The following is a 20,143-nucleotide window of genomic DNA, read 5'->3' as shown; positions in this document are numbered from 1 at the left end:
CGTTGGGCATTTAGGCTGTTTCCAGTTGCAAATTTTCTAAAAAGTGTGCAGACAGCCCCTCCATCTTTACCCTCCTCTCAGATGACTCTCACGGGGTAGGTTCGTGGAATGTGAAGGTCGGGGCTGGGGCCGGGGCCGGGGCCGGGGCCGGGGCCGGGGCCGGGGTGTGGGCCTGGGAGTTCGGCTTTCAACCTCTGCCCCCTTGCCCTGTGTCTGTCATCTAGTGCTGCTGTAACAGAAATACCTCAAGTGGATGGCTTTAACAAAGAGAAGTTTATTCTTCCACAGTCTGGGTGGAAGGCTTTCTCTCTGTCGGCTCTGGGCTCCTTGTCATCAATCTTCCCCTGTTGAGTTTCTTAGCTCAAGGACCCTAGGTCCAAAGAATGGACTATGCTCCTGGTGCTTTTTTCTTGGTGGTATGAAGTCCCCATGTCTCTGCTAGCTTCTCTTTTGTATCTCAAAAGAGACTGACTTAAAATACAACCTAATCTTGTAGAGGGAGTCCTGCCTCATTACCATAACTGCCACTAACCCCACCTTGTTAACATCATAGAGGTAGGATTTACAACACATTGGGAAATCACATCAGATGACAAAAAGGTGGACAACCACATAATACTGGAAATCATGGCCTAGCCAACTTGACACACATTTTGGGGGTACACAACTCAATCCATAACAGCCTACCCTATTCACATCATCTCAGCTGCGTTAAATGAAGACCCCAGACCCATCTTTGGACAGCTCCGTGCGCCCCCTGTGTTTTTTCTCTTGTCTTTGGGCAGTCTTGGGAGAGGAAGGTTAAGTCATTAGACTGAGGCTCTGGGCAGTAAGTGGCTTTCCAGTTCTGTGTGGGCCTGAGGTAGGCAGGGAGCCCTGGTGGTGCAGTGGTTAAGTGTTAGGCTGCTAACCAAAAGGTCAGCAGTTCAAATCCCAGCCACTCCTTGGAAACTCTGTGGAACAGTTCTACTCTGTCCCATAGGATCATATGACTCGGAATCGACTTGACCTTAATGGGTACAAGAGGTAGGCAGGTGTTGCTCTGCCCTGAAGGCTCCAAGGGGGAACCAAGTTGACTCATTCCCTTGTTCATTCCGGTATATACTCCAAGAGCTGGGAACTTGGCTGTGGACGCTCCAGACACTGGGGTTCTGGCGGGAAAAACAGTAGACCAGTAACATGATGAATGCTAAGGTGATGAGACAGTGCGGGAGCCAGGGCTGCTGTTACATTAAAAAAGCAGGAAAGCCCGCTCTGCAGAGATCACATTTGTCCTGCCGTGTGAAGGGAAGGGGCCAGCCCCACCGGGGTAAAGCAATGGGAATGGCAAGTGCAAAGGTCCTGAGGTTGGAACAAGCTTGTAGAACAAACTTCCAGAAACATCAAGAAGGCTGCTGGTTGCTGGAAACGGTGGAGATGAGGCTAGAGAGGGAGACTGGCACTCCAGCAAGTGCAAAGGCCCTGGGGCAGGGACACACTGGGTGGCCCAAGGAACATGGCGAAGGTCAATATGGCTGGAAAGGATGGAGGCGGTTCACAGGAAGGAAAGCCTGAAGCCAAGCCTCAGGGATGGGGGAGCCCCTCATTGCTCTCACCCTCCACACTTGTCTTGGCCCCCACTACATAAAGGGGCAAGGCTGGGGATTCTCGGTGGGGAAAGGACTCAGTTTGGGAGCCCCAGACCCCAAGGAGCCCTTTCCCACACCTAGTGTGTGCTGAGGACTATGCTGAGCCCTTGGCACATGTTAGGTCTATTCCTCATTCCTATCCCCATGTGAGGAGGAGAAAATGGAGGCCTGAGGGTGGGGATTTGAACACAGACCTGCCTGAGCCCACATGGGGCTGTCTCCTGGAGCTGGGAAGACAGATGGACTGGACCTGGTCCTGACTCTCTCCTGGCCTTGGTTTTTCCACCCATGAAACAGGGTGAACTAGGTCAGTGCTTCTCCACCCTTTCAGACCGCCATCCTTTTAAAGTAATTACTTATAGCAGGTAATATCACCTGCCTAGGCACAGACTATTTCACCGGCCAGTGAGAGGGACAGTTTGGTAGACTCCTGGTATTTTGCAATGTAAAGCCCCAACTGAAACAAAAGAGCAAGAAAGGAATTTATGATACAATGATACATTTTTCAACATGTAAAGACTGGGCCCCAATCCCACCAGAGGTGGCGAGGCCAGGGACAGAGACTGGTCCACATGCAGGGTCCAGGGACTGGCAGCCCCAAATGCAGCTGCCCCCCTGAGCCATGGTCATGGACATGGTTTTCTGAGATGGTAAATTTCTTCACAAAGCTGGACTGAATTCCCTGAGGTTAAAGGGCAGCTGCATTCCTGGAAATTCAATGTATGTTCACGCCAGGTCAGAAGGAGTGGAATGAGACCCAGCTCAGATAGTCCGGGAATGTGCCAGGCCCTACTACCACATGTCTATGACCCCTAACTGTGGGACAACTAAATCTGCCCCACAGATCTCCAAACCACAGCCTGTGGAGGGATAGGACAGCCCTGTGACAACCCCAGAACTAGAAGACCTCAAGAAGTTTATGACCCTATTGTGCTAGCTGTAAAAAATTAATTATGTGACTTTTTAAATGTTTAACTTTGTGTGTGTGTGTTTGGTGTTAATTTTTACAGTCCTCTGCCCCTTCCTGGTGTCTTCAAATCTGCTCCCCACAGTCCGGCTGTCTCCAGGGCTGAGACAGGACCTGCGGGGTCTTCCCAGGAGGTACAAACGCTCACTCAGCACCATCTTCCTACAAAGACCTGGGTGTACCTCTCGGCTGCCCTGGATGAAAGGTCAGGGTTTACAGGTGAAGAAACCAGGCGGAGGGAGGTGAGAGACCACAGGGTAGGACCTGGATTGACTGCTTTTGTCTGAGAGACCACAGGGTGGGACCTGGATTGACTGCTTTTGTCTGGGGCCCAGTCCCAGACCCTTCTAGCTTTCCCAGCTCTTGCCCAATTCCTCCACCAAGCTTCTGACGCCAGATTTTCAACTGTGTTAAGACCACATAACTATACCGCAGCACTGGACTTAATAAATAGCATTTTTAATTACTGATTCAACAAATACTTATTGAGTACCTTCCTCCTGGTAGGCTCTGTGCTGGGTGCTGGAGCTGCATCAGTGAAAAAGCCATTCCATGTATGGACCCCATTAATGAATTAGCCTATTTAACCCTCCCAACACCTGTCAGGCAGGTACTGTTCTTCCCCCATTTTACAGGTCAGGCAGACAGAGGCACAGAGGCTAAGTGATGTGGTTGTGAAAACCAGGATGCTAAGTGTGGGCTCACTGGATTGTAAAGGTGGCGCAGGACCGGGCAGTGTTTCATAGGGTCGCTAGGAGTCGGAATCGACTCCAGGGCACCTAACAATAACAACAAAGCGTGGGCTGTGGGAGGTGAGCCAGGCAGACCTCCGGCTCCCACCCTCTGGCGCAGTACAGTATAAAGCCACAAAGTGAGCACACACTTCCTCACGAATTGAGTGCCTACTGTGTACCCGAAAAACAGTACATACAAAATAGGTGCGCGGTACGCACGGATTATCTTGAATTCTCAACAACAAAACAGATGGTTGTTATTACACTAGGTTGACCGGTGGAGGAAGTGTCAGCGAGCTGGCTTAAGTTGCTTAAGGCTCACAACTTCTAGGATGAACCATATATGAAAAGCGACAGGCTTGTGGGTCATAAACACCCAATACAGTATCGTCGACAATTGTATACACTGTACACAATAAACCCAATAGTGTGGTTGCAACGCGACAAAAAATACAAGCCCAGAGCCAGTCGACGGATTCTAGGAAACACCATGTCCAAATACACGGCACAAACACACAAACCCAAGTTTGCTTATCTCACGTGAGCAACCTCAGCGCGTCTCATTACACCCAGTCTACTCTTCCAAAAAACAAGGGGTCGGGCAGATCGCAACTCCCAGGCATCCCGCAAAGTAGGCGGGTCACCTTAGGGGCAACCTTTACCCGCTCAAAAATTCGTCTCACATTAGCAGTGAGGATCCGGGCGTCACCCCGGATCGTTATTTTCCTTACTCATAAGTTTAAGGCATAAAGGAAAAACTTACCAACTCCCTAGGTAACGAGTAGCATTCCTATTAGCCCTATGGTGAATATAAAAAGGTGCTCGTCGACCTGAGATCCCTGTTTTTTTGAAGTTTGCCTTATTCATTACTAAGTGTTTATGTCGCTTTTGGTTTTATTTATTCGGGGGAGACTAGAGGTACGGTGATATCTCTATGCAAATAAGCAGCCAGCACCGCGAGGCCTCACGGGAAGAGCCCCACCCCTTCCGACCCCGTGCCCGGTTTGAGCTGTCGCGAGAGTTCGCGGGCAGAACGCCGGAAGCTGCTAATCGTTCAGTCGCGAGCGAAGGGGCGGGTTTGAGGGCTGAGGGAGCTACTCGTCTTTGCTCGCTCGGCGGTGCAAGATGGCGGATATATCTTTGGACGAACTCATCCGGAAGCGTGGGGCGGCGGCGAAGGGGCGGTGAGCGGCGTTTTCTCCCTTCAGGGTCGGGGTCCGCGGGGTAGCGGGGCTCGACGCTGAGGAGGGAGCGGCCGAGGCGCGACGCTGAGGGCCGCCTGCGCCCGCCCCCTGCCGCAGCCGCGCTCCTCATTGGTTCGGCCGCCGCGGGCCCGGTCGCCCGCCCGCCCACTGGCTGGGGACGCCGTCGCTCGGGCCGGGGAGGTCGTGGGGCGGTCGCCGTCTCGGGGCGCCGGGGTGTCGGCGTTTGTGGGGACTGCGGAGGGGCGGCCTGAGTCCGGGCGCCTCGCGAGTGGCGGGGCTGCCGCAGCAGGGAAGGGGTCGGCCCAGGACCCCAGCCCCGCGGTGCCGGGTCCCTGTCCTGAGGAGCCTGCCTCCCTCAGCCTCCTGTCCCCCCGGTCTGGCCGCGTTAGTCGGTCCGTCTCGGAGTGAAGGCCCCTGAAGTTTAGCGGGGCGGCGACCTGCTCGGACTGCCCCTCAGGCTCTGCGAAGCCGAGGCTCGGACCCCGGGCGCCCCCTCTGTCCGCCGTCGGGCTTTCCGAGCGCCTTCGTGGACGCGCGGCTCCCCCGTTTTCGGGACGGGAACGGGGCCGGGGGCCGGGGGCCGGGGGCCGGGGGCCGGGGGCCGGGGGCCGGGGGCCGGGGCGGAGGGACAGGGCAGCGAGTCGGCGGGCGGCCTCGGGGCCGGCGGCCCGGGCTGGGGGCGGAACGCGGGGTGGCCTGCCGTGGTTGCCCCCCGCTTCGGACTCGGGCAGCTCTCGGTGATCCCGGCCCGTTTCGAGTTGAGTTCACCTGCATGAAGAAGTGGGAACTTGGCCCGTAATTTCCCAGCGCACCAAGTTTTAAGTTCAAACGTCTTCGTAAACAGCCCGGTTGTAAGGACGCCAAACCCAAACAAACCCGTTGTCGTCGAGTTGGATTCCTCCAGCGACCCTGGAGGACAGAGCCGAGCTGCCCCGTAGGGCTTCCGAGGCCCTAATCTTTATGCAAGCAGACTGCCACGTCTGGGTTCGAACCGCGGACCTTCGGGTTAGCAGCCGAGTGCCTTAAACAGTGCACCGCCAGGGCTCCTTGGAAAGAAGTTAGCTTTTGCTTTCTCAGACGTTCACTCCCTTGGCAGATGTTTCTTATCTCCGATATGTCTGTGGCTAGAAAATAGATTCCCTTGCTGTCTGAAGTGTATGTTGACACACGCACGTGCACAAGTGCCGGCCACCACCTGGCCTCCTGTTGTTAACAGGTGCCCTAGTATTAGTTTCCTCAACTGTTATCTGGGGGGAGTTCTCTCCTAGGTCCTCTCTGCAACTGATGTGAATTTGGTCCTGCACCCTCTGGCCACTTAACTGCGTCCAAATCTAGTAGGCTGGTTCATCAGTTGCTGAATGAGCCAGCTTCCCAGGACATGTTCTTTTTGGTGTAAGTGTGTGCAAAGGCTTGTTTGGACAGTGGGTGGGGCTGCAGGGCACGGGCGTATGGGATCCATGGGGAGAGCAGGGGCTGTGGAGCCAGGCAGGCCAGGTCCCCAGCAGGCCCACAGGTAGGTTCTCTGCCTCCCTGCCGGGTGACTGACTTCTGAGCTGGACAGTTTCTTCATTCATAATGATGGTTTCTGCTAGGTCGTTGAGAGGATTAAATGTAAGACTGTGTTTTTTAAAGTTTGTTTTTCTCTAGCGTCCCGCCATGTACTAAGTGTTTGGCAAATGATGGTAGTCGTTAAGAGTTATGGGCCTTTAATCAAGGAGTAGAAATGCTCCCTCCTTCCCCCAGGGGTGTAATAGATAGGCTTTGGGCCCTAGAGCCAGACTGCCAAGGTTCAATTCCCTGCTTTTCCTCCCTTTCCCTGTGGTCTTATGCAAGCTTTTTTATCTTTTCTCTGTCTCTCTTTCTTTATAAAATGTGGGTGATACCTAATTCATTAGGTTATCGCTAGGATTAGGTGACTATCTCTAAAGTGCTTGGAAAAGTGCCTGGCAGATGCTTAGTGCTCAGTAGATGTCAGCTTTCATCATCATCGCTGAAGGCTTTTAAGAAGAAATAGGATCCTTTTTTCAGTGTGAGGATATTATTTTGCTTCTTTGTGAAGATTGCATTGGGGGAGGGGAGAGTGCAGGCAGAAAGACTAGGGTGGAAGAAGCGAGGCTGCACGGTGTTTGGATTTAAATCCATTGGGAACTCCATTTTATATTTCACTTGCATGGCCAACAGAGAGAAAAACTATGAGAATCCTTATCGAGAACTGTGAAGGGTCTGGGATTTTACCATGTTTGTAAGCTAGCCCGTTAGTCTGCTGCAGTTTCACAGATGTTGATAGAAGACATTGTCATGGATTAAATTGTGTCCCCCCCCAAAATAAGCGTCATCTTGGTCAGGCCATGATTCCCAGTGTTGTGTAGTTGTCCTCCATTTAGTCATTGATGTAATTTTCCTACCTGTTGTAAATCCTAATCTTTGCCTGTGGTTAATGAGGCAAGATTGGGTTATGTTAAAGGTGATTAGGTTGGGATATAACACCCTTACTCAGGTCACATCACTGATCCAACACAAAGGAAGACTCCCTGGGGTGTGGCCTGCATCCCCTTTTATCTTACAAGAGATAAAAGGAAAGAGAAGTGAGCAGAGAATGGGGGATCTCATACCACCAAGAAAGTATTGCCAGGAGAAGAGCATGTCCTTTGAACCAGAGTGCCTCTACTGAGAAGCTCCTAGTCCAGTGCAAGATTGATGATAAGGACCTTCCTCCAGAGCTGACGGAGAGAGAAAGCCTTCCTCTGGAGCCATCGCCCTGAACTTGGATTTCTAGCCTACTACGCTGTGAGATAAAAAACTTTCGTTTGTTGAAGCCCTCCGCTTGTGGTATTTCTGTTATAGCAGCACTAGACAACTCAGACAGACAGGACTCCTGGGTTAGAGACAGAGCAGTTCATAACCCACAATGATAGCAGTAGCTAGAGGATCAGCATTCTTACATTGGTTCCCCAAGCCCCACTTCCCACAGGGCAACATGAAGAGGGTCAGATGACAGCTGCATATTCAGTGGGTTATGTTATAGGAGAGGAACCATGAGCTTAAGGAACCCAAATCTTTTATAATGGGCAGTAAGCATGCCCACTCTTTGCTACAGAGGGAGATGTTGTCTTGTCTTCCAAGGCTGTTGCCTATATAAAAATAAAAAAAAAAACACCCCTTGTCATCGAGTCAGTTCTGACTCAGTGACCCTATAGAACAGAGCAGAACTGCCCCAGAGGGTTTCCAAGGCTGTAAATCTTTACAGAAGCAGACTGCCACATCTTTCTCCCATGGAGTAGCTGGTGAGTTTGAGTCACTGAGCACCTAACCACTGTGCCACCAATGGGCTGAACAAAGGGCAGTCAGTGCCCTGCTTGCAAGGGACGCATCTAAAATTGTCTCCCAACAGTCCTATCAACAGAGACCATTTTAATTCAAGTGCACAAATTTCATTTCCTATAGTAAATATATTTTTAACATTCTTCCTAGAAGAAATTCCCACACCAAGAACTTTGGTTTTAACATTGCGTGGATGTCCCAGGAAGAACTTTGTGTTTAATAATTTAGGAAGAACCTGGGACTATCTCAGAAAGCTTCTTTCCTCTTTTTAGTGGCAATACAAAAGATAGATCCTGTAGAAATGTAGCATAAATAACCTTTTTTCCCCACCTGTCTGCTCACTTTGTTTCTTGTGATCTTGCGGTTGTGGAATGTGCCGTTATGTTTTGTGTTCATCACACCTAGTAAGTCAAGAAAAGGATGATGATGGTAGTGGTGGTGGTGGTGTTTACTTAGGGCCCCAATTAATCATCAGAATATCTTAATGTGAAATTGGGGGGGTGGTTTTGAGTGCTACTTTATCTAGGCTGTGGTGAGACCTCATCATGCTGTCATTCTCCACGCACAGCACATCTTCCTAGTGGCTTCAGTGGCTTGTGGCCCATGGGTGGGTCTCCGCTGAACAGCACTGGGCACCCACTGTAGTGTGGGCCTGCCTTATTGATTTTTTTCCTTTAGATGTAAGAGGATCACTGATAAAGTTAGTCATGACCACCTGTCTCATTAGTTCTTGATTAGTTTACCTCTCAGAGGACAGCTTTCTGTTCACTGTCCCCATGTAGATAGAGGTGGCAGTCTTAGTGGGGAAGTGGGATTTCCACAGGCCTTGGGTGTGCTGGAGTCAGCAGCCCGGGGCCAGATGGTCCATCTGCGGAGTCCTTGGAGCCGTGGGGGAGGTGCGAGTGAACTTCTCAGCCCAGGCCAGGGCTCTGGTCTTGGTACTCATTGCTTGTTTCCTTGTTGAAATAAAATAAAGGATATGTAGATCTGAACACAAAAAACACAAAGAGGAGGAAAATGAGCTGAGTTATATAACTTGTAGGTAAAGAATTATGTTTTAAAGTATAATGTCTGCACAAGACTGTCTTAGAGGGCCAAGGAGATAATGTCTTGTTTTTCTTTGTATCTTCAGGACCTAAAGTATTTGTAGTAAAACCAGTTGCCATCCAGTTGATCTTGACTCATGGTGACCCCATGTGCGTCAGAGTTGGAACTGTACTCCGTAGGTTTTCAGTGGCTGCTTTTTCAGAAGTAGATTGCGAGGGCTTTCTCTTGAGGCACCAGTGGGTGGACTCCAACCTTTTGGTTAGCAGCTGAATGTGGTAACTGTGTGTACCAGCCAGGGTATTCCTGATTCAGCATAGACCTCAGTAATGCTTTGATTTGAACTGTTTTCATCCTATAAAGATAACAACAACACTCGCTCCTTCTAACCCCATCATAGATTCTGGGAACTCCCCCTCCCCTCTGGATAAAAATCCTCTTTAGAGCAATCCAGGGCCCCTTCATAGCCCCAAACCCTTTGGATAGGACATCTGTCCAGAGCTGGTGGCCGCCCTGCCCTCCACAAACAGAACCAAGAAGGTGAGGCAGTCCTTGCTGCCTGCAGACCCTCCCTGGGCATCACTCGTGTGCCAGACTAATTGGGGATATATAGGGGAGAGAGCTCAGGGTCAAGTGGGACATTTGCCTTCTTGCCAGCCTACGGCAGCATTGAGGATCACAGGACAGACAGCACTCGTTCTTACTTCCCAGGACCCCATGGAATACCCGGTGAGGGCCTGGAAGCAGTTGCTGAGTTGCACTTTAGGATGTCATGGAGGCGAGACAGTTAAGAGACTTGCTCAAAACTTCCTCCACTTCTCCCTCCCCTGCCCACCCCACCCCCCCCAAATTATTTTTTTGCTGAGGCCAAAAGTGCAGAATGTGTGTCAGGAACATCAGATAGTCCCTGCAATGGGAGTGAGGCTGGGGATAGGAAAAGGAGTTGGACTTTGTTAGGGAGCTATGGACAGGTCTGGAGCAGGAGGACAATATAATTGACCCTGTGTTTTAGAGACCTACCCCTAGCAGGAGTGTTTATTTGAAAAATTCCTGATGACTAATGCCTGCCTTATAACAGTCCTGCTGCCTGCTGGGATGAATAGCTGTCTTTTCATGCAGGAAAGAGGCACAGTGCTTATAAAAAGCTTTAACACTGCTGCCCCCTAAAGCTGTTCATGAAAAGAGCTGGAAGAACTGGTGTAACCAGGGAACTGAATGCACCGAATTAAGGGGAAATATGTCCAAATTCCACCACTGCCATCAACTCCCACCCCAAAATACCTTTTATCCTGTTCAAATAGATAAAAACGCAGCACAAGACATCCTGGTGGCCTTTTTTTATCGGACAGGTTGGTGTGTGGTTCCTCAAGCTAGTGTACTGTCATCCATCCTCAGGGTGTGTGTGTGGTCACTGGAGAGTGTACTCTGTGTCCCTGGGCGTGACTGGAATCCTAAGATTTTCCTCAAACAGTAGTGGAGGAGGAACTCACCTTTCGTTAACCCTTCAAGCTCTGGTCTTGTTTAATTTATTGGTCCTTAACTGCCAAAAAAAACCAAACCCATTGCTGTTGAGTCGATTCCCACCCATAGCGTCCCTATAGGATGGTGTAGAACTGCCCCATAGGGTTTCCAAGGAGTGGCTGGTAGATTCCAACTGCCAACCTTTTGGTTAGTAGCCTGAGCTCTTAACCACTGTACCACAAGGGCTCCTTAACTAGACATAAAAAATAAAACCCACTACCATCGAGTCGATTCTGACTCATAGCAACCCCATAAGGTTTCCAAGGCTGTAAATCTCTACGGAAGCAGACTGCCACATCTTTCTCCCCTGGAGCCGCAGGTGGTTTCAAACCGGCAACCTTTTGGTAAGCAGTCGATTGCTTTAATCACTGTGCCACCAGGGCTCCTTGGTGAAGTTCAAATCCAGCCATCACTTTTAGTAGCTCTGGGATCTTGGAAGACTAAATCTTGAATCTCAGTTTCCGCATCTACAAAATGTGGATAATAACCTAACTCACAGGTTTGTCGTAGGGTTTAAAGGAGGTATGTGTCAAAGTTTATTGACCTGTAGTGAGCACTCAAACATTTTAGTTGATTTCCTTTTTTTATAAATATCCCTAGATGTTGCACGGTTTGCACTCGGCTACTATCCAAAAGGTTAGTGGTTCAAGCCTGCCCAGTGGCAGTGCCAATCTGCTGGCAGTCTGCTTCTGTAAGAGAACAACCATTGAAAACCCTGTGGAGTGCAGTTCTGTTCCTACACACGTGGGGTCACCATTAGTTGGAGTTGACTTGACGGCAGTGAGTTTGGTTTTTGGTTTTTAGGGAGCATCCAAACATTGTAGTTCATCACCTTCTTCATAATGTCCTTTATAAACCCAAGTGGCCCCTTAAGTGACCATGGCAGAAGCTGCTTATCATAGCTCTCTCCCCTGGAATCTGGAAGTTTCCCCGGAATTCTGAACACAGCACTTCAAGCAGCCATAACCAGTGATCAGAGAAGAGATGTGAAGTTGTTGAGAGGCCTGATCCCTTCTTCCTGTAAAGGTTTAATGTTCATACAGCATTGGAGTGAACCAGTGTCTTGGTTATTTAGTGCTGGCTGTTATAACAGAAGTACCACAAGTGAAGGGCTTTAACAAACAGAAGTTTATTCTCTCAGTCTGTAGGCTAGAAGTCCGAACTCAGGGCCTCATCTCCGGGGGAAGGCCCTCTCTCTCTGTTGGCCCTGCGGGGAGGTCCTTGTCATCAATCTTCTGCTCTAGGAGCTTCGCGCAGGTACCAAAGGATGCACTCTGCTCCCAGCGCTGCTTTCTTGGTGGTGTGAGGTCCCCCATGTCTCTCTGCTTGCTTCTCACTTTTATATCTCTAAAAAGAAATTGGCTTAAAACACAATCTAATCTTGTAGATCGAGTCCTGCCTCATTAACGTAACTGCCACTAATCCCATCTGATTAACATCGTAGAGATAGGCTTTACAACACATATAAAAATCACATCAGATGACAAAATGGCGGACAGTTGCACAATACCGGGAATCATGGCATAGCCAAGTTGACAGATATTTTTGGGGGACGCAAATTCAATTCATGACAACCAGGAAACTTTTGAATCTGCCCCTTTCTCCATTCTCTGTTCAGGGATATGACTTTTGTTTTCAAGAATCTCATTCGTTTAGTTATTTTAAATGATTGCTCTCAACTGCTTATCCTTTTTTCCCTCCATTTTTTTCTTGGCTGTAATCTTGTGTGGCTTGAATGGTAAAATGAGATAACTTGACTTCTTGAAAACATTATTGATGCTGTGGACTCTAGTCTTGTCTGATTTTATGGTATTGTAAAATCATGGTTTATCACATGAGGAGATCATTCCACATTCCTCCTCCTCTTACAAATATCAGGAGCCCTTTGGTAATGAGGTGATGGGAGGATGTGGGATTTGGAGAATTCCACTCTCTTCCGGGAGGCCTTTCCTGAAATTCCCACATAAGAAGCAGGATCTCACCCTCCTCTGAGCCAGTGGGATCCTTGTGGGTCTCACTCTGAGGGTTGGGACCAGGGTGGCCCTGTGCTCTGGCCATGTGGGTGCCCCTTTCAGCTGTGAGGGGTGATTGGAGGCCAGGATCCTAGCAGAGTGTCAGGCTAGTTGGTGCAAGCTGGGTGGAAGGATGCCTTTGCTGAGGCAGTCTGCTCTCTGGAGTGCTTCTTCTTCTTACCTCCCAGGGGCCTTGGAGAAAGAAGGAGGGAAGCTCGAGCCTGTTATAATGGAAAGAGCGTGGGCTCTGGAGTCAGGTAGGCCCAGGGCCCAATCTCAGCCATGCCACTAACTGTGATTCAGTTCCTCTGTAAATGGAGACGATGGCAGCTAACCTCAGAGATTGACTCTAAAAAGACAGCATGAATGGGAGGATCCCTGTGGGTTTCTGAGCTCAGGATGGGGAGCTCTTCGAGCCCTGTCATTCCTCTGGTTGGAGCAAGGAGATGCAGGCTGTGCCCCTGCAAAGCTTGTAGTCCCTGGAGATGCAGACCTGTAAACACAGCATTTTAATGCAGCTTCACAGAGGTTTTGTCAAGTGTTTTGAATGCTGGGAGGAGGGAACCTCCAACTGGGGGAAGCAGAGGCTTCTTGGAAGTGGTGTCAGAGGAGTGAGGGAATGTCAGAAAGTGAAGCCCCCCCATCGGCTGCGCACCAGACCAGCCTGAGCAAAGACTGCAAGCTGCAGCCTGTAGTGGCACAGCTGTAGTGGGTGGGTCCCATATTCAGTCCCTCCGCCCAGAATGCCCTTTCACACTCCGTTCTTCCCAGACACCCTGGGCCAGCCCTCAGCCTTCTCCCAGCCCTTTGGGTGTCCAATTGTCTGTGGTGTCCCGACAAGCTTTGCACCTTTCTCACCTAGAGCAAGAGGGTGGTGATTATTTGGGTGTCTGTATTCAGCCTCCTGTTTGGAGCCCCTGGGGGCCTGTAACCCACTGTTCTCGGTGACTTGGTTACGCCGCCCAGGGCCTGGGGTTTTTGAGGGACCCAGTACATAATGAGTAAACTGGCTCATTTGATGGTGCTTTCTGCTAACTTTGGTTTCAGTTGAATCTGGAACCTAAATGTTGACCGGAATCCTTTTCCCCGTTTATGAGTATCCTTGAGTGGCAGCTCTGGTCTGAACCAGGGCTTTTAACCAGTTTGAACCCCCTCCCCCCGAGAATTTGTATTTCCACCCCAGGTATTCTGAATCAGAATCTACATTTAACAAGCTCCCCAGGTGATTCTTATGTATAGTAAATTTTGAGAACCATTGCTTTACCAGTGGGTCTCAGAATTGGTCCCTAACCAGCAGCATTAGCATCGCCTGGGAACTGGTTAGAAGTGCAGATTCTCAGCAGGGGTTCCAACTCTAAGGAACTGGTTCAAAGCCCTGATCTGAACTGATAGCCTGTTGCTTTTCTTTGATGGCATCATCAGCAGATGTGAGGGAGTTTAAAGCATAAGAAAAAAAGCCAGAGGGGCACCACCACCTGCCTATTGTTCTTGGGGGTAGAGCTTTTTTATTGAGTCTGTGTTGTTTCCTCCATTGAGTACCAGGGCTCCTCAGTGTAGCTACAGGTTCCTGGGGTCACCACAAAGCATAGACCCACTTTTGCCCTTGACTTTGCAGGTGGAAAGAGGCAGTTGGATGAGTGAGGACCATGGGCCAAGAAGCCTAGGTTAGCCCAGTCCAGGGGAGGTGGAGATGCTGTCTGCCATACATAGCTACTTCCTTCTCTTAATTGTGCTCACTGTCCTCCCTAAACACCTCATTCCTGTTGGCCCTGCTTCCCCTAGCATCTCCGTTTCCCAGAGTGCGTTTAAATGAGAAAATAGAGCAGGGATGAACAAGCAGGCCCTGTGCACCCACACACACACACCCCCACACACCCACATCAAACCTAATCTGATTATTTCATAAATGACCCATTCCACCCACTCTTCCACCCAGTCCTTGTACTGAACCCTTGTATTGAACCCACTGGAAAGTATTTAAATCCTAAAGAAATTTGCTGTTTTTCAAAGAGAAACCTGGTACCCTGCCTCAGTGCCTTGGGTCTGCTCTGTTTCTTCTATTAGTTGAAGGATAACAACATGGAGGTCCAGATGTTCATTTATTGGTACCAGGCGGTGTTACCTTTGGGTGCATACCTGTCACTCCAGCCTGTTGTTGTAAAAATGAGGCAGTAGGAGGATCCCAGTGACTTGTGCAGTGTGAGGGATGCCTCCTCGCAGGCCTGGGCAGTGATGTGGGAAAAGGTATAGGAACGTGTTTATTCAGCAGAAGAGTTTCACCTTCTAACACCAGGTCAGAAATTCTCAGTGCTGCTGGTTCTCCAGAATCACCTGTGAAATTAAAAATGCAGATTCCTGGGTCTTTCCTCCCCCATAGTTTGGATTTAGCAGATCTGGAATGGGACCTGGAAGGCTATATTTCTTATAAAGGTCCACAGGAGTTTTTGATGCTCAACAAATACATCACTGGACCCTGAAAATGGAATGAGCTGCGTTTTGCCCTCCCATCCCCGGCCCAGGCCGGGGAGAGAAAACAATCAGGTATAATAATAGGCACAAAGGAGAGTTGTCCTGGAAGAATCAGGGAGGGCTTTCCAAAGAGGAATGGGGTACCCCAGGCATGGTGCTTGCCCCAGGAGTGGTTGCTGGAGGTTTATGGTAGTGGATGGCATGGGTGGGGTTGAGGCAGGAGAAGCCAGGAGACCCTAGGGAGGGTCTCTGGGATTGTATTTAGAAATCTCTGGTCTCAAACCACTGAAGGATCAACAGGAAACTGGGAAAGAGAGAGTGGGGCCTGTTAATGGAGTTTGATTTAATTAATTTCAAATTTCAACAGTTTTTGGACTTGACATTTTTGTAGATTGTAGAGTGACTTTATTTTTCTTTTCTGCCAAGTTTTTACATCATCCATCTGTTGGTCCTTCAACTCTAAGCCAGACCCACATGGTGACTTTATTCTTCTCAACCGAGTTGAAGGCATTGCAAGCATTAGACCCAAGAGGCTAGCCGAGGCTAGCTGGGCACTGTTTGTTAATAATCACTTAACCTCTCTACACTTGTTTCTCCCACTATAAAGTGGGCGTAACAATGTCCACCTCACAGGATGCTGAGAGGCCTGGTTGAGGGAATGTATATGGAAGAGCTTTAGAAACTGTAAAATTGCTCTTCAGATGTATGGGATTATATTTTGGGGACATATTTATTTTATTTGACTGGCATCACTGGTGATTGGATTATATTATCTGACTAGCGTTACTACTGATTGGAATGTGAAAGTTGGAAACAAGAATGATCAGTATTTGGAAAAAATAGCCTTGGTGATAGAAATGACGCAGGAGATCGCATGATAAAATTTTGTAAGACCGAAGGCTTATTCATTGCAAGTACCTTTTTCAGCAACGTAAACGGCGGCTATACACATGGACCTCACTGGATGGAATACACGGGAATCAAATTGACTACATCTCTGGAAAGAGACTGTGGAGAAGTTCAATATCTGATGATATTGAAGCTCAATATCAGAGCAGGACCAGGGGCCAAATACAGAACAGACTGGTTGCTCTTATGCAAGTTGAAGTTGAAGCTGAAGAAAATTAAAACAAGTCTACGAAAGCCAAAATATGACCTTGAGTGCATCTCACCTGAGTTAGAGACCATATCAAGAATAGGTTTGATGCATTGAACATTAATGACCAAAGTTGAGTTGTGGGATAACATCAAGGACGTTATACGTGAAGAAAGCAAAAGGTCATCAAAAAGACAGGAGGAAAGACAAGACCAAAATGGCTGTCAGAAGAGACTCTGAAACTTGCTCTTGAATGTAGAGCAGCTAAATAGAGTGGAAGAAATGAAGTAAAAGAGCTGAAAAGAAGATTTCAAAGGGTAGCTTGAGAAGAAAAAGTAAAATGGTGACATGTGCCAAGACCTGGAGTTAGAAAACCAAAAGGGAAGAACACTTTTGGCATTTCTCAAGCGGAAAGGACTGAAGAAAAAATTCAAGCCTCGAGTTGCAATATTGAAGGGTCCTATGGGCAAAATACTGAATGACACAGGAAGCATCAAAAGAAGGTGGTCACTGGGTCACTATACCAAAAAGAATTTGTCCACATTCAGCCATTTCAGGAGGTAGCATATGATGAAGAACCAATGGCACTGAAGGAAGAAGTCCAAGCTGAGCTGAAGGCATTGGCAAAAAACAAGGCTCCAGGAGTTGACAGAATACCAGTTGAGATGTTTCAACAAATGGCTGTAGGATTGGAGGCTCTCTCTCACTCGTCTATGCCAAGAAATTTGGAAGACAGCTACCTGGCCAACCGACTGGAAGAGATCCATATTTGTGCTCATTCCAAAGAAAGGTGATCCAACAGAATGCAGAAATTAGCAAACAATATCGTTAATACCACACACGTAAATTTTTGCTGAAGATCATTGACAAGCAGTTGCTGCGGTACATCAACAGGGAACTGCCAGAAATTCGAGCTGGATTCAGAAGAGGACATGAAATGAAAGATACCATTGCTGATGTTAGATGGATCTCGGCTGAAAGCAGAGAATACTAGAAAGATGTTTATCTCTGTTTTATTGACTATGCAAAGACATTCAACTGTGTGGATTATAACAAATTATAGATAACATTGTAAAGAATAGAAATTCCAGAATACTTAATTGTACTCATGTAGAACCTATACATAGATTAAAAGGCAGCCATTCCAATAGAATAAGGGGATACTGCATGGTTTAAAATAAATAAAGGTGTGCATCAGGGTTGTATCCTTTCACCATACCTATTCAATCTGTAGTCTAAGCTGATAATCTGAGAAGCTCGGTTGTATGCAAAAGAACAGGACATCAGGATTGGGGGAAGACTCATTAACAGTATGCAATATACAGATGACACAACTTTGCTTTTAGAAAGCGAAGAGGACTTGAAGCACTTATTGATGATGATCAGTGTGGATTACACCTCAACACAAAGAAAATAAAAACTCTCACCACTGGACCGATAAGCAACATCTTGATCAACAGAAAATACTGAAGTTGTCAAGAATTTGATTTTACTTAGCCCACAATCAAAGCCTATGAAAGCAGCAGTCAAGAAATCAAATGATACATTGCATTGGGCAAGGCTGCTGCATTGGGCAAATCTGCTACAAAAGACCTCTTTAAAGTGTTAAAAAGCAAAGATGTCACCTTAAGGACTAAGGTGCATCTGACCCAAGCCATAGTATTTTCATTTGCCTCATACGCATACGAAAGCTGGGCAGTGAATAAGGAAGACTAAAGAAGAATTGATGCCTTTGAATTATGGTGTTGACAAAGAATATAGAATATACCATGGACTGCCAGAAGAATGAACAAATCTGTCATGGAAGAAGTACAAGCAGAATGTTCCTTAGAAGTGAGGAGGGCGAGACTTGATCTCATGTACTTTGGACATGTTATCAGGAGGGATCAGTCCTTGGAGAAGGACATCATACTTGGTGAAGTAGAAGGTCAGCGAAAAACAGGAAGCCCCTCAATGAGATGGATTGACTCAGTGGCTGCAGCAGTGGACTCAAGCATATCAACAATTGTGAGGATGGCACAGGACTGGGCAGTGTTTCGTTCGGTTGTACAAAGGGACATTATGAGTTGAAACTGACTCAGTGGCACCTAACAACGACAACAACAGCATTGTTTGAGGTTATTGTCCACGGTAGTGTTTGAAGACACTCGCTCTGGGGAGCAAAAAGTCTTTCAAATAGTGATAGAAATCTCCAGCCCCTTGTTCCTAATTTCACTTACACTGCAAAGTTAAAAGCCATAAAACTAGGGAAGATGAGTTTACCTTATGTAGACTTACTTGCTTCTCAGGCAGGAAGCAGCTTTGTGGTTTCTCCCAGGACCTTTTCTTTCCCAGTGTTACCACGGCTCTACTTGCATGAGTTGCTGTGGATATCCAGACCCATTTAATATTCCAGTTTTTGTCTGCAGGCTCAATGTCAGACCAGGGACTGGAGATATCCGGTCTCGTGTTGGGATCCAGCAGAACCTTCTCAGCCAGCCAGTGCGCACAGCCACCTTCCAGCAGAGGTTTGATGCCCGTCAAAAGATCGGCCTCTCAGATGCCAGACTCAAGCTGGGAGTCAAGGATGCCCGGGAGAAGCTTTTGCAGAAAGATGCCCGGTTTCGGATCAAAGGGAAAGTGCAGGATGCCCGAGAGATGTTAAACTCCCGCAAGCAGCAAAGTGTGGTGCCCCAGAAGCCACGCCAGGTAGCTGATGCCCGGGAGAAGATCAGCTTGAAGCGGAATTCCCCTGCCGCCTTCATGAGCCCCCCCGTCGGGACAGTGACTCCTGCTCTGAAGCTCACCAAAACCATCCAGGTAGGTTATGGCTTTTGTCAGATTCCCAGATGGCCAGTGACAAGCATAGATTTAGTAGGGAGCAGGAGTCAGGAGTGTTTGGGCCAAAACAACAATTCCCTCAATTGTTAGTATAGCACTTTGCTGCCTACAAAGGCCTTTTATGTATGTTATAGCCAAGCACCCATATGAAGAGGGCAAGGTATTATGTCAGTTTTGTGTAAAAGAAAAAGGAGGTCTAGAAGAAATTAAGTGCCTTTCCCAAGTGAGATAGTGGTGGAAGGAAGAAAGGGGAAAGGGTGGAACGTTCATTGAGCATGTGATGTGTGGCAGGCACTTGACATAGATTGTTTATTCTTCGTTGCAACCGTAGGATCATTACCTGTTTTATAAAAGAAGAATCTGAGTCTCAGTCGCTGTTGTTATTAGCTGCCATTGAGTCGATTCTGACTTATGGTGACCCCATGTGTTCAGAGTAGAACTGTGTGCGATAGGGCTTTCAAAGCTGTGACCTTTTGGAAGCAGATCACCAGGTCTGTTTCTGAGGTGCCTGTGGCCAGGTTCAAACCACCAACTTTTCAGCTAGTAGTTGAGCACCTAGCCGTTTGTGCCACCCAGGGACTCCTCTGAGTTTCAGAGATGTTAAATATCATGCCCAAAGTTGCACAGCCGTCAGTGGAAGAAGACAGGGTGGGAACTCAGTCAGATCTTCTGGTTCCTAGTCCAGTGCCTTGACTACCCTACCACAGCCGCTGCCCTGCAGGGAAAGCAAACAGAATCATTTCATACTCACAGCAACCTTGGTACAGCAGTGGGCTCATTGCGTCCTCCACATGCATTATTGCAGACTCTGAGCTGACGATATTCCCTCCCTTTCTTGCTTTGAGGGGTGAGACACTTTGTAATGCCTCTTACCAAAGACCAAAACCAGGTGCCCGCCATATGTCAACTTCAGCGTTCTGCTCACAGAGAACGCATGTGGACCCTGTGGGATGAATCATGACCACTGGGTGTTTCTAGGTTCCACAGCCGAAGGCGGCAGTACCCCTTCATGCCCATCCTGCTGGAATGAGGATCAACGTTGTCAATAACCACCAGGCCAAGCAGGTAGGTGGTGTGTGTGCATGTGTATGTATGAGTGTGTACGTACGCACACATGCATGTGCACAGGTGAGGTGTACTAGATCACTTGAGGCCTGGCCCAAAGTTCCCACAGAAGCATTAGAGGAGGAGTTGCATTGGACTGTTTGCAATTGATGTGTTTAAGGAGGAGCCTCTTTGTGGATGAGGGAAGGGCATAAGGGGCAGAAAGGCACATTGAGAGCCTATTAATTTTTTTATTATAAAAATAGTATGTGTTTAATACAG

General features: G+C 48.3%; 1 protein-coding gene and 1 non-coding gene across 4 annotated transcripts in view; one reads left to right on the top strand and one right to left on the bottom strand.

Moving 5' to 3' along the window:
• Positions 1-3,927: 3,927 nt before the first annotated feature.
• Positions 3,928-4,077, bottom strand: LOC126076613 (U12 minor spliceosomal RNA). The gene has a single exon (XR_007517541.1). It is a non-coding gene; the product is annotated as a U12 minor spliceosomal RNA (small nuclear RNA).
• Positions 4,078-4,371: 294 nt separating this feature from the next.
• Positions 4,372-20,143, top strand: part of POLDIP3 (DNA polymerase delta interacting protein 3) — a 34,789-nt gene continuing 19,017 nt past the window's right edge. The window contains exons 1-3 of one of the 3 annotated variants that reach the window (XM_049884560.1): positions 4,372-4,513; positions 18,406-18,796; positions 19,796-19,882. In XM_049884560.1, coding sequence (XP_049740517.1) covers positions 4,455-4,513; positions 18,406-18,796; positions 19,796-19,882 — 537 coding nt within the window. In that variant the 5' untranslated portion in view covers positions 4,372-4,454. Of the gene's footprint in view, positions 4,514-5,185; positions 5,927-18,405; positions 18,797-19,795; positions 19,883-20,143 lie in introns of those variants that run through there. The other 2 variants (XM_049884561.1, XM_049884562.1) reach the window with 2 other exon arrangements.

Source organism: Elephas maximus, chromosome 4 (assembly GCF_024166365.1).
Source record: "Elephas maximus indicus isolate mEleMax1 chromosome 4, mEleMax1 primary haplotype, whole genome shotgun sequence".
Lineage (NCBI taxonomy): Eukaryota > Metazoa > Chordata > Mammalia > Proboscidea > Elephantidae > Elephas > Elephas maximus.
This window is presented reverse-complemented; position numbering and strand designations above follow the sequence as displayed.